This window comes from Mastigoproctus giganteus, chromosome 8, assembly GCF_048544385.1.
Source record: "Mastigoproctus giganteus isolate SK-2022 chromosome 8, ASM4854438v1, whole genome shotgun sequence".
NCBI lineage: Eukaryota > Metazoa > Arthropoda > Arachnida > Uropygi > Thelyphonidae > Mastigoproctus > Mastigoproctus giganteus.
In genome coordinates this window covers 186,196,836-186,209,950 of record NC_143582.1, presented here as the reverse complement: position 1 = coordinate 186,209,950, position 13,115 = coordinate 186,196,836, and the positions used below count along the sequence as shown (strand labels likewise).

The 13,115-nt window shown below is 36.8% G+C and overlaps 1 protein-coding gene across 1 annotated transcript in view; it reads right to left on the bottom strand.

The window, feature by feature from the left end:
* LOC150082067 (sterile alpha motif domain-containing protein 3-like) overlaps positions 1-12,865 on the bottom strand; it is a 141,982-nt gene extending 129,117 nt beyond the window's left edge. The window contains exons 1-2 of the mRNA XM_090380420.1: positions 12,746-12,865; positions 7,309-7,671 (exon numbers count right to left, since the gene is read on the bottom strand). Of these exons, the coding sequence (XP_090236546.1) occupies positions 7,309-7,670 (362 nt within the window). The 5' untranslated portion in view covers position 7,671; positions 12,746-12,865. The remainder of the gene's footprint in view (positions 1-7,308; positions 7,672-12,745) is intronic.
* Between the last annotated feature and the right edge of the window lie 250 nt (positions 12,866-13,115).

Here is a 13,115-nt window from a genome sequence, read left to right as displayed (position 1 = left end):
AGAAAATATTTGGTTGACATGATAGGTTGGATTTTGACAAGAAAGACCAGAACAGTAATGCATAAAGGAAGTGAAGTAGGATACAGATAGCAAATATTTCCATATATTGTTTGAATTATGAATGAAAGCAAGATCACACTTCTTAAATCAAAATATTGTTAGAATAGCAGACAAAGTTTTCTACAATGAACTGAGAAGAGAAGTTTAAAATTCAGATGTACTCCTATGAGTTTAAATATGGTATTATGGGGGGGGGGGTGCAACTGTAGGAAAGAGGAGACTGTTGCAGGAACAAACAGTAGTATTTACTTAGTCTTCAACAGGCTGACCTGCAGACAAAAAGTTCAATGTAATCCAGGAAATTTCCAATCAGTTGTTGAGCCCTACACGATGAATTGAAAAGGCTGACACTGAAGGAAGAAGCTGGTAAAGCCAGGAAAATGTCATCAGCACAAGAGCCGAAACTCAGGTGACAGAGTAAGCTTATGTTTCAAATACAGGTTGAGGATTTATTGGAGGCGATAAGCGTGCGATTGTAAAGTAACTGCTGAACCACTTTCGGCAGTGATTTTGAGATGCAGTAATAGTTCTGGAGCAGAGATAAAGGATCGGCAACAAATGAGTCAATGGCAGCAGTAATATCAAGGAAGAACCATTGCAAATTCTCCTTTTTCTGCCATGTTGTGTAAATCATGGAAATGAATTGAAGAAGATACATTTAATTTAATATACCGAGATGCCATAGATGCCAAAAAGCAATGCTGATGAACAGGACTGAACTTCCAAATGATAGACAACTCTAAGTGATTATTCAAGAATAATGTGTACTAAAAATTTTTATTTTTAGTACACACCCAAGAGTCTGAGCTGAGCAGCTATAGCCCTAATAACAGTGTTTTCCTTATTTTCCTATTTTTATTTTTTCTATATTCTTTCTATATTCTACACATCCTTCTGCATTACCTTTTCCCACATTCTCTAGACTAACATACTGTCTTTCAAGTATATTCTAGTTGTATATTTTTATATTAGCATGTGAAAGCACCTTCACTATTTCAAACTATTATTCCTGTGATTTTGCTTGTTTTAAGTTACTTTGCTGCTTTCATTTCATCCATTATTTTCAACATATTCTAAATAATATATCCCTTGGTTCCTTTCTCTCAGAAGTAATCACATTTTGATATATTCATACTTTGTATATATGCAGCAAACTTTACACTTTTGAAACAGTCAAATATTTTATTCTCACTAGAGGTGCTATCTTTGAATATCTATATTGTTTGCACACTTTCTATTTCATATTTTTACAGCTTTGAGTGCTTTTCTAGTCAGGACTGTGTTTGCTTACTGGTTGCATAGGGTCAGAAACACTGCTAAACTCATTGTCTTGTTGAGGTGTTATGAAAACACTATGATTGTCCTTAGTCCTTCATAGTGTCTTGTAGCTTCCCCTTGAAAAGATGGGACATCAGTGGCTGAATTCTTCTTCTATTCTTTTCCAGTCATTTTCATTTATTCTTCTTTAAATTTCAAGTCACAATTTCTGTGTAATTGGTGTTCACAAGAATACTGTTTGTTCTTTTTGTTTTATTAAACATAAGGAAAGAGGCGTTAAGTGTAAAATGCTACATTGAGCAGGCAATCAATGAAATCCATCAATGAAACTCACACTGATCACATTAATGGATATTTTGTTAATGATCTAACAAGATATATGTGACGTGTCTTTTTTTTTTATCAAATTTTACAAGTCCAGAAGCAGCATAAAAAGTTGAATAAAACTGAAGAAATATGCACGTTAATTTATAAAAAAAACATGAGACTTTGCTCCATAAAGGCAAAAACATTTATAATTTATAGGCATTTAAAGATATAAAGCATATTTAAGTTTATCCTCTCCAGAAGACTACTATACTTGGTAAAAATATAATCAGTACTATATTTTGATATACTGGGGTCCTTGAACAACTGTGCCACTATGCCTCATAAATCTAGCTTTGTATATAATCCAAAAACAAATAAACCAGTTCAGATGAGTATACAAAACCCACTATTATAATAAAAAATATATACAGGGTGTCTCAAAAATATTGGTACAAACGTTTAGGGGAGGTAGGTAACATCAAAAGGAATGTGAATCGCATAGGAACCCATAACCGGAAACATCACAGGAAAGTAGTAGCAGAGGCACAAGAAGCAGAAATGACACAAGACAGCAATTAGTGGCAAACATTTATTTGACATAATATTAACAATGGAGTACAAGATGGATGCATTTCATGATGTTACAACAGATGCTCGAAGGTTCCACCACGAAATGCGATGCATGCGTGACACCGACGCAGCATGGATTGGCAGACACGGTCGAACACACCTGGAGTTTCTTTGACAATAGCAGCAGCACAGACGAGTCTCACCACAAGATCCATTTCCATCTCCACAAGCAATTCACACACGATAAATTTGAGGGCCCCCCCCCCACAGAAAGAAATCAAGGCTCGATAAATCAGGTGAACGTGGGGGCCAGGCAACGGGTCCACCATGGCCAATCCATTGACGCCCAAAACGCCTGTTCAAATGGTCACGAACACACCTTCCATAATGGGCAGGCGCCCCATCATGTTGAAACCAAATGTTGCATCTCACATTTGCTGGTACATCGTCAAGTAACCCTGGTAGAACTTGTTCTAGAAAGATCCGATATTTAGTGGAGTTCATGCAAGATGGTAACAGGTATGGGCCGACTAAGCAGTCACCGACAATACCTGCCCACACATTTATTGCAAAGCAATGTTGTGCCGCATGGGGGCGCACACCATGTGGGTTGTCATGAGCCCACACGAGCATTGTGCTGATTGAATAAGCCTTCCCGAGTGAAATAAGCCTCATCCGTGAAACAAAACATAGGCTGGAAAATTCAAGTCTTGAACACTTTCTTGGAGAAACCACTGCGCAAAAGCCACACATGCAGGATGATCTTGGGGGAGCAGTAACTGAACCCTTTGGAGATGAAAGGGATGTAAGGAATCTTCATGCCAGACACGCTGTACACTGCAACAAGACACTTCTAAGGCAGAGACAACGGCACGTGTGCTGGTAGTAGGATTATTCTGGACAGCATTCAACACACTCTCTTCCATGGCGGGAGTTCACATCGAACGTGGTCTGCCCGCACTACTCCTGTTACCTCTAAATGACCCATAATCACCAATTTTGATGCATACATGCAAACAAACTGTGGTCCGGTACATGTCTGTCTGGGAAGCGTTCTCCATAAATTTGTTGAGCGGCTCATCCATTGCCCTCTGCTAATCCATACACTTGGTGCATGTCTGCCAGCTCACAGTTCGTATATCGATGCATGCTCTTCGTGCGGCGACTACTGCTTGAATGAGTAAACCAGAAATTTTCCCTCTTGCGAACTGATGAACAGCGCCATATACCGACTTACAGTGATGTTTTCGGTTATGGGTTCCTATGCGATTCACATTCCTTTAGATGTTACCTACCTCCCCTAAACGTTTGTACCAATATTTGAGACACCCTGTATATAATAATAATAAAATTAATGAATATTAATAGTATTCACCATAATATTATAGTGCAAGGAAGCATAGGCATTTGCTGCACTAGCAAAAAAAACAAAAACCAGTATATAAAAGAACACAAATTATATGCTTCCCTCCTCACACAGGTAACTATCCAATTCACTTTGGAATTTATTCAGTCAGCCTCAACTATCTGCAAGGGCAACTTGTCCCAGCAATCAATGACTCACTGGCTAAAAGAAAACTTCCTACAATCTAATCTAAATCTCAACCCCTGTAATTCAAATTTATGACCCCTAGTTAATTTTTTTATGACAGTGAGAATTCCACCTTCATTCATTTTAGTAATCCCTCTCACAGCATTATAAACCTCAATCATGTTACCTCTGAGGTGCCTTGCTGCCAAGCTCTGTAGCCCACATAATTGGAGTCTTTCCTCATATGGTTGTCCTTCTGCCGATCTCACCATTCAAGTTGCCCATCTTTGAACCCTTTAAAAAGCTCAGTCTTTTTTCAAATGAGGTATCCATACTTAAATACAGTATTCCAAATGTAGTCTCGCAATTGCCTTATACAGTGGGATTATGACTTCACTATTTCTACAGGATAACATTCGATAAATCGTCGATAGGATACCATGGGCTTTTCTGGCTGCCTGCTTACACTGTTAAGAAAACTTCATATCTGCCTGTACTGTAACTCTCAGATCCCTTCCCCCACACTGTTTTTAATTCAACCCCACAAAGTGTATAATTTATTTGTGGGTTGCTATTCCTAAGTGTAAGACCTTGTATCTAACAGCATTAAAACATAGCTGCCACTTCTCTGTCCATCTTTGAAGTCTGTTCAAGTCATCATGAAGGAGCACTGCTTGGCACTGATCATTAACAACTCCACCAATCTTCAAGTCATCTGCAAATCAACATCTTGCCTCTGATTCCTTTGTCAATGTCATTTATGAAGAGAAACAGCAGTGGTCCAAGAACCAATCCTTGAGGGATCCCATTCCTGAAGTTACACCAACTGAAGAAAAACCATTAATCATCACCTTCTTCCTTTTGTCCTGCAACCACCCAGCAATCCATCTTAGAATCTTACCAGTAATCCCAACCTCTTCAAACTTATACAGTAACCTCTCATGATGGACAGAGTCAAATGCTTTAATAAAATCCTATTAAACTATGTCAAAAATTGTTACCTAAATCCACCTCATGAGTAACTGTGTCAAAATAGCCTATTAAGTTGGTTAAGCATGACTTTCCCTTAACAAATCATTGTGTGTCCTTCAGAATGCCATATCTATCTAAATGTCCCTGGATTTCCCTCTCAATCATTGTCTCTAAAATTTTTCCGATCACTGAAGTAAACCAACCAGTCTGTAGTTGCAAACTTCACTCTTAGAACTGCTTTTATGTATTGGCGATACATTGGCACTTCTCCAATCCAAAGGAACTCTCCTAATTCCAAAGTCATAATTAATCTCATTGATTCAATTCACTCCCTGACAGTCTCCTTTAAAACTACAGAGTATATGACATCAACTCTGGGAACCTTAATTGCCTTTATACTCAAAAGTTTTTCTAGTAAAAAATCATCTGTAATTAAAACATCACTAATTTCATGTGGCTCAGCCTCACATGCACAACCTCTTCTCAGTATGAAGGGTCTTTTGCCAGTAAAGACTGATGCAAAGTACCTATTCAATTCATCTACATCAGCTGGGCTATCTAAGACTTTCCTACACCAAGTGCACAAATGTTCAATCTGATTAGTTTTCTTCTTTGTTGTATTCACATACAAGATAAATTCCTTGTTGTCTCCATTTGTTACTCTCTTAGCCAATGCTTTCTCATATGCAGCCTTGGCCTCCCTGACCTTATTTGTGGTACTATTACAAATCAACTTGTATCTGTTGTAAATTTCAGTACTTTTCATCACTCTGTAACTGTTCCAAGCTATCTTTTTCTGCTCTATTTGATCAGCCAGCTCTGCAGTCATCCATTTTGGCATCCTCCTCCTCCTCCTGCAATATTTTCTTAAAGGTATGTATGCATTCATGGCTTGTGATTTCTGCTTTAAAAGTATTCCATAATTCAAATGCATTCCCCATCCCTCAGCAATCTGCCCAATTCACAAATACCATATAGTGTCTTAAACTGTCAAAGTCCTATGTTCTGATTGTTATTGTTATTTGGTTTTTAGGAGCATTAGCAACTAAGGCCATATTGCTCCGGGATATGCGGTGGTCATTCCCTGACATTTCTGTCATTCCCTGATGACCTTTCCGCATCCTCCGTATTTGGTGGTGACAGGCTCGAACCCTGGCCTAATCAAGAAGCGTGTGTGTTACGCACTGCTGCTCCTTCCCACCTGGCTACGGAGGCGCCCCCTATGTTCTGAAGTTAAAACCCATGCATTTATCTTACCTATAACTACTACATCTTTCTTCATCTTCCAACTGACGATTTTATAATCACTTTCTAACAATGGTGCCTGTACTTTAGGCCATCTTATGTCATCGGATTTGTTAGTAATAATGAGGTCAAGTATATTCTAACCCCTAGTACTTTCTCTAACATGCTGGTACAAATAATAATCATCTAGTTTATTTTAAAAAAATTTTTCCCCATTATGAGTTTCTCTCCCACTTATTCCAATAAATCTGGCAGATTAACATCATCCATAATAAGACATTCATGCTTGCTTCCCCATTCCATCTGCATGTAAAGCCTCTCATCATATTCTTCACAATCTTCTGGTCTGTACATTACTCTCACTTTCATTGTTCCTTTGCTTCCAACTAACTCACATCACAAAGATTCTATGCCAGCAGATGTAACCTCAGACTCAGCAAAAGCTCTTTTCATGCTCAAGCTGCTCTTTGAAGCATAGTCTCTCCACTACTTCTATCTTTCTTATCTTTCCTAAATACATTATACATACCATAGTGAAACTCATCATCACCAATTTCTGGCTGGCACCACATTTCTGTTAGCCTATTATATCAGCATTAGTTGTCCTAACCAGGAGTTCAAATTCAGCCATTTTTATTAACAAAAATGGGAAGTTGAAACTTATGGCACTAATATAAAAGCAATTAAATACAACTAGGTAACTCTGTAATATAATGTGATGGCACTAAAAGAGTCCAGCTGCACTGAAAAAAAGAGATTGCTCATAAAACTAGCAAAATCACAGACAAAAGCAAAGAAAGAAAAAAAGACAGCCAGCACAATGTCTAATCTATTCAGAGGAATGAAGCAAGATCCTGATAACCCATAGCAATTCTCATTGATGTCAACTACCCAGAATAAAGTAACAGTTGTCTAAGAATAAGCATGTTAATGTTCATGAATTGACTGATATTTGAAACCGAGCAGCAGGAGAGAGATTGTTTACCATCTTTTAATTATCCCTGAACTGTTTTGGAATAGTAAGTTTTTGCTAATTAGAATCAACACACAACTCATACACTTGTGTTTTAAACAGCAGATCACTACTGAACTAACTGCTACATGTCTTTTGTGAATATTGGCATTTTGAGAATTCTTCTACCCAAAATTAGGTCATACATCACTGTTCGTATTTGATAGAATATTTTCCACAATGTAAATTCTGTATCAAATTTCAACTGTATTCCTATATAAAATTCAAACTAACAAAAACTTACTAATCCAAAACAAGCAAAAAATCTTAACTAGCAAATTTTAGAAAATAATATATAAAAATGACATGTTTATTAATGTCTCAAAATTACCTTTCTGAATCTGAATAATATTGTACCGTAACTGGATCGATTTCTTGGGGCAAATTTTGCTCTGGAACTTTTGAATAAACAATACTGATTGCTGGTGAATGCTGAAATTCATAGGCATCTGAGGATGTGGATTCACATGAATAATCTTTTCTAACTTGAACTAAAATTTTTGCTCTCTCTGGTAGTTGCTCTGGTTCTGTATCAACAAAGTCATCCCATTCTGGATCGTACACCTGAATGAAGAGGGCATCACATGATCGGCGTATCTGAAAGACTTCTCGTACAGCTGGTAACAAATCAGCTCTATTTGTTACATTTATCACTTTTTTCCTCAGTTCAAATGTCACATGATATGATGGCATTCTACAAAAATAAAATATTAATTAAAATCTAAAATATATATATATATATATATATGTAATTAATCATTAAGAAAGTATCATTCGGCTTCTATAGAGTGCACATTCCTTTGTAATTATGAAAGCTGAGGGCAACTGACAGTTTTCTTAATCATAAAGGAATGAATCAAGATCAAAATTGGGTTTTTTCAATTTTCAATCAGCAGTTGATAGAGCAATTACTTGCAAAAGAAGCATATTTTAGTTAAGTACCTCTCTGGGTCAAATATATCAGACTTAACACTATAATCACAGACTAACTCAAATCTTTAGTTCAGATTTCGACACTTGCATTCCTTAAAGTGGCTATCAGGAGCTACTACTCTATTATTATACCACAAATTAATTTCTTAATTATTATCATGTCTGCAAATCTGAATTATTCAAGAGATGGTATGGCTGATAACAGTTATTTTCCTTCAGTCAGGATTTCCCCAATAATATTACTTACCACATAATTACATCTTAACATTAAACTGAATATAAAATATTATATTTTTGTTTTCTTAATTAGTAATGCTGATTGCATGCAAGAACACTTTTATGAGCTTCATAATTTGTTTTTAATGTACTATACTCCATTTTCAGATTGCAGTGTGCAACATATTTAAATTAGCTCTTGCATAAGTATATCTATTTTAATATGTAGACTATTCAGAGAGTGTGGCCCTCTATGAAATAAAACAACACGTACTAACATTTTTCTCTGCATTTACTTTAAAGCAGCCATCAGATATACTGATTAAGAGCTACATAGTGACCACGTCCTGATCCAGCATTCCAAATAGATTACAACATTGGACAAATCAGGTCAATTCTGTAACATCAATACCTCAAACTACACTGCTCAAGAAAATTAACAGAACAAAATGCTTTTTGTGAATATTTTATTGTGAACAGTGTCGCCAAAGGTGAATATTTGATATAATAGGCATCCTGGTAAGCAAATTCCAAGTGCCCAATAGAAATAGATCTACAACCTTACAGAGCTGTAAATTATACAAATTATTCATACCTCTAAAAACATGGGTTGCGGCTTCATCACTTCAATCCGCTTTTTTGGCTTGTCAGTGGGATAACCACATCTCCAGTACTCGGGATGGCAAGTCATCATCATCTACAGGATTTTTGAGATGGCAGGCCGTTGGATGACTTGAAGTCGGAGAGTCACAGGCAGAAGCAACACTTTGGCTTTACATGTCATGCAATGTTATCTTGGCACTGTGGAAGCACTTTTGGGAGACAGGAACCATTACAAGAGCTGGCCAAGGTCACCTGGGGGGGTACATCAATCAGAGCAGACCGCCATCTAGCTCTAACAGCAAGACAGAATCCTACAATGTCATGAACTGTCTCTTGAGGTTGCTGCGGCCACAGCTGAAAACATTTCCAAGAGGACTGTGTTAAGAAGGCTCAATTCGAATGTATTCTACACAAGGAAACCAATGGTTTGTATCCCATTAACCTCCCCGTCTGCGCGGGTAGCACAGTGGTATCATCACCGTCCTACCCACACCGGGTGGAAAAGGCCCAAGTTCAAATCCTGTCGATGATGCGAGGAACTTTAATGGACTTTTTTCATTCAGTGGCTGAGTTAGTCGGTCTCAGGCATAGATAGCAAGGTTTTTTTCCCAGATACTGGGGTTTTTTCGTCCAGCAAAACAGGCAAATCGACCAGAGAACATACACAATTTACAGACCCATTACATAAATGGGTATATGTAGGAAATTACAGGTGGCCCTAATATAATAAGTTGATTTGATTCCATTAACCCCATTTTTGTGTATAGGAGAAACCCTGGAGGTCGCAACAAAGTACAAAAAAAAAAATTCCCATTAACCCCAAACCACTACAGAGCTCGTCGAAACTGGTGCCATGAACATATGTGGAGGCTGTATTCTCGTGTGGGGTGGAATAACGATCAACGGCCACACCCATCTTTGTGTTTCTGATAGGCGTACCAGAACTGTGCAAAGGTACCGAGAACAGATCCTCAAACCCTACATGCAACTTTTTAGGAGCGTGGTTGGCCCAGATTTTTTTCATGCACAACAATCCCATTGTACACAGAGCTCAAGTGGTGGAGGAACATTGAAACTGAAGATATCCAATGACTGCCATGGCCAGCACGATCACCAGGCTTAAATCCGATCAAACATGTGTGATGCCCTTGGGCATTCCCTCCTGTTTAGCCATTGAACGGGATCATATGCCATACTGTCTTATGACCATATTTTCAAGCACCTTGTAACAACTTCTGTAATGTGTCCTTTTTTGGTAATTCTTATACAACCCCTATAAATGTCCTTTATACCTGACCGAAGTTTCTCACTGTCTCCTCATTTCATTGTTATTCTATGGCACAACACCATACTAAATTTTGTCCTGCTTCATCACAAGCTGGACAGGTTGCACCACATTTTCTATATGTTCTGTTAATTTTGTCAATTAGTGTAGATGATAAAAGACCTGGCTTTGTAACTTGAGGCACTATCACACTGGTACATGAAGAATCCTTTTGCATATAAAATAGATGGTATGGAATTGTCTCAAATATGAATGCAAATCAAAGCTAAAGCACTTCTGGAAACTAAGACTGAAAAGACTCTTCCTTTCTAAACTTCATCCATGAGACAATGCATTCCAGTATTTACTGTTCACCAAGCATTCTCCAAACCTTACACAGTGGACTATATTACCTGAACATGGTGTGTGGTGTAACTACCTGCAACCAGGAATTCTTACCACTGTTCCACAGTCCAACAACTATAATTAATCCACCATTTCACTTAAAATATGTTGTCTTGTGGCATTTACATTGGGCTGGTGAATTGCAAGTCATGTGGAAACCCAGGCTATATAACTCCATACAAATTAGCAGATGCACTTAGAGCTACTCTGCTGTTGAGGTGTCACTGTTTAAAGTAATGGATATAGGAATGATGCAACTATCCTCTAAAGGATTTGCTGAACCCTTTCCATGTGTTCTTGGCCATTTATTGGTCTGATCCTGACTGTTGTATCATCTATTTCTGAAAAATATTTGTTTTGTGTCTGAATGTAGAGACAGATTCTCTTTCTGCTGTATTGTGCTAATTTAATAATAGTAATATGGTGAAAGGAACAGCTATAATATGGCAAAAGGAGCATAACAGTTATCAGTAGTATGCTGCCACAATCCACTTAGACTTTCCAACATTAATCAGTAAAACAGTCATAAGACAAATATTTTCCAATAAGAAATATACCAGTGTACCCCCTGCACCTGATAACATAGGTAATACATTCTTGGAAAAGCTTGAGCTAGGTGAATAATTTTTTTCATATAATCACATTGTTATAACAGGAAGTTATGTTCCTGACTGACCTCAAAACAGTACACTTTTATCATATGAAATGGAAATAGTATGTATCCTTCTGCTACTAGTATGGCATCTGATAGACACCAATTTTTAATTTTATTATTTTATTTTTTATTTGTAAATGAAAAGAAATCCTCCCTGGCACATCAATATTCTTGTTATCCAGTATTTGCTGTTTTCATTTTAATATATGTGAATTATGAAACATTAATTATTTTTGTTTTGTGTTTAAGACAGCAAAAGCATCTATTCTTTCTTCCAGGCAATTCATGTTTCCACATGGCATCTGTGAGACGCCAGCATCGGGCATCTAATCTTATCATAGAGCTTTGGTTTCTCTGGCTAAATGCAAACAACTGATAAAAATAAGACATTCATCCACATTGCGCCTATGTTTCAATCCAGGAAATGAGTGACCTTAAAAACGCTAAAAAACACAATAAAATCCTTCATTATCATTATTAGTTTCTCTTATTTAGCATTAGCATTAGTAGAGGCATTTGATGCAAGAAAGCAAGCTTATGCAGCATCAGCCAAAAAAAAAAAAAAAAAACCACTTCCACTTCACCCCTCTGTTCGTTCGAAATACCTGTCCAGCTGAGCCTTAAACTTATTTAGGCTATCAACCTCCACCACAAGGGATGGAAGTCTGTTCCACCAACCACCCGCAATTTATTTATTTATGTTCAATAATTTTTAAAATGAATTCAGCAAATCATAATTAAAAGATCCCTATTTTCAATTCAGTAAAAAAAAAAAAAAAAAAAAAAAAGATTTTTTATAATTAAAACAAAAAGCACTCAGGCCTCCTTGAACTCTAGGGCCAGCCCAGACCATCAACAGAAAATTAATTTTTCAGATGTTATCCAGATTGATTTTTCTATTTCTCATTCCTTTAGCTCTTTTTTCCAAAATCATATATAATTTTGTTGCCCTTAGCAATCACCTGCTCCTTAAATTGACACCACTCTGATGTTAAATGCATAGAGTAATTTTAAGACACAAATGTGAGCTTAAAAAACTGCTTACAAGAGCTAGCCACTAAAATTGTTTTATCTTCTAGTGGCATTGCTAACTCAAAGTAAAAAAAAAAAAAAATGCAATGCAAAAAAAATGCTGCAACTTAACTGTAAACCAATAAAAATTAAATGTCTATGTGTATGTGCACTGACTGAATTAATGATTTTTTTTTTTTTTTTTCTTTTTTTACATTGTATATACATCCACTAAAAATTTAAAAATTTATGCATTCACCTATTCTGGAAGTGGCATACATTTATTTAACAGAGAGTTCAGTGGAACAAAAAAAATAAATAAATAAAAGTATTAACAGCACACTTTCTTTTAAGGTTTCATTTTATTGCCAATTATTCTATTATTATTTTTATTTATTTATTCGTCTGCATGTGGATGGCAGTGTGTGTACATCAAGAGCGCAATGCTAAACATTCTGCAAAAATGACAGACGATGTTAACCAGCACCCACCACTGGGGTAGGTTTGTTGTTGTTTGTTACTTTTTTTTTTTTTTTTTTTTAAGAGATAAAAATAATTATTTTAACTGGCAATTGATACTATTAAGCTATTAACTTTTTAACATCTTTAATTTTTACCTGGCAGCAGAAATAGCAGAATGGTAAAAACAGCTCAAGTTTCAACATTCTAAATTGTACTTACCTGTTAGAGAATATTCTCTGCAATCTGTGTCATAAGCGAAAGCATCCACAATGGCGAACTGCGTCAACGCCCGCCTCAAATCAGTTAAGACGCGCATGTTGAAACGCATGATGTGTCCAATGAACAAGCCACACTCCATGGAGTTCAATGCATCTAGCTCGGTATCGCCTGTGTACAGAAAAACTGCACGTTGACTGACGTCATAAGTTTAGCAGCCGAACAGCTGAAACATGTTCGAAAAATCGACGATGCAGACCGCATGGATATGGAAACCAATTTGAGCAGCAAATTCAAATGTAAATACCCGTAATCCATACCGGATTTGTAAAATTTTAAAATGCTTTTTAATTGGCTACGATAGAAACAGGAG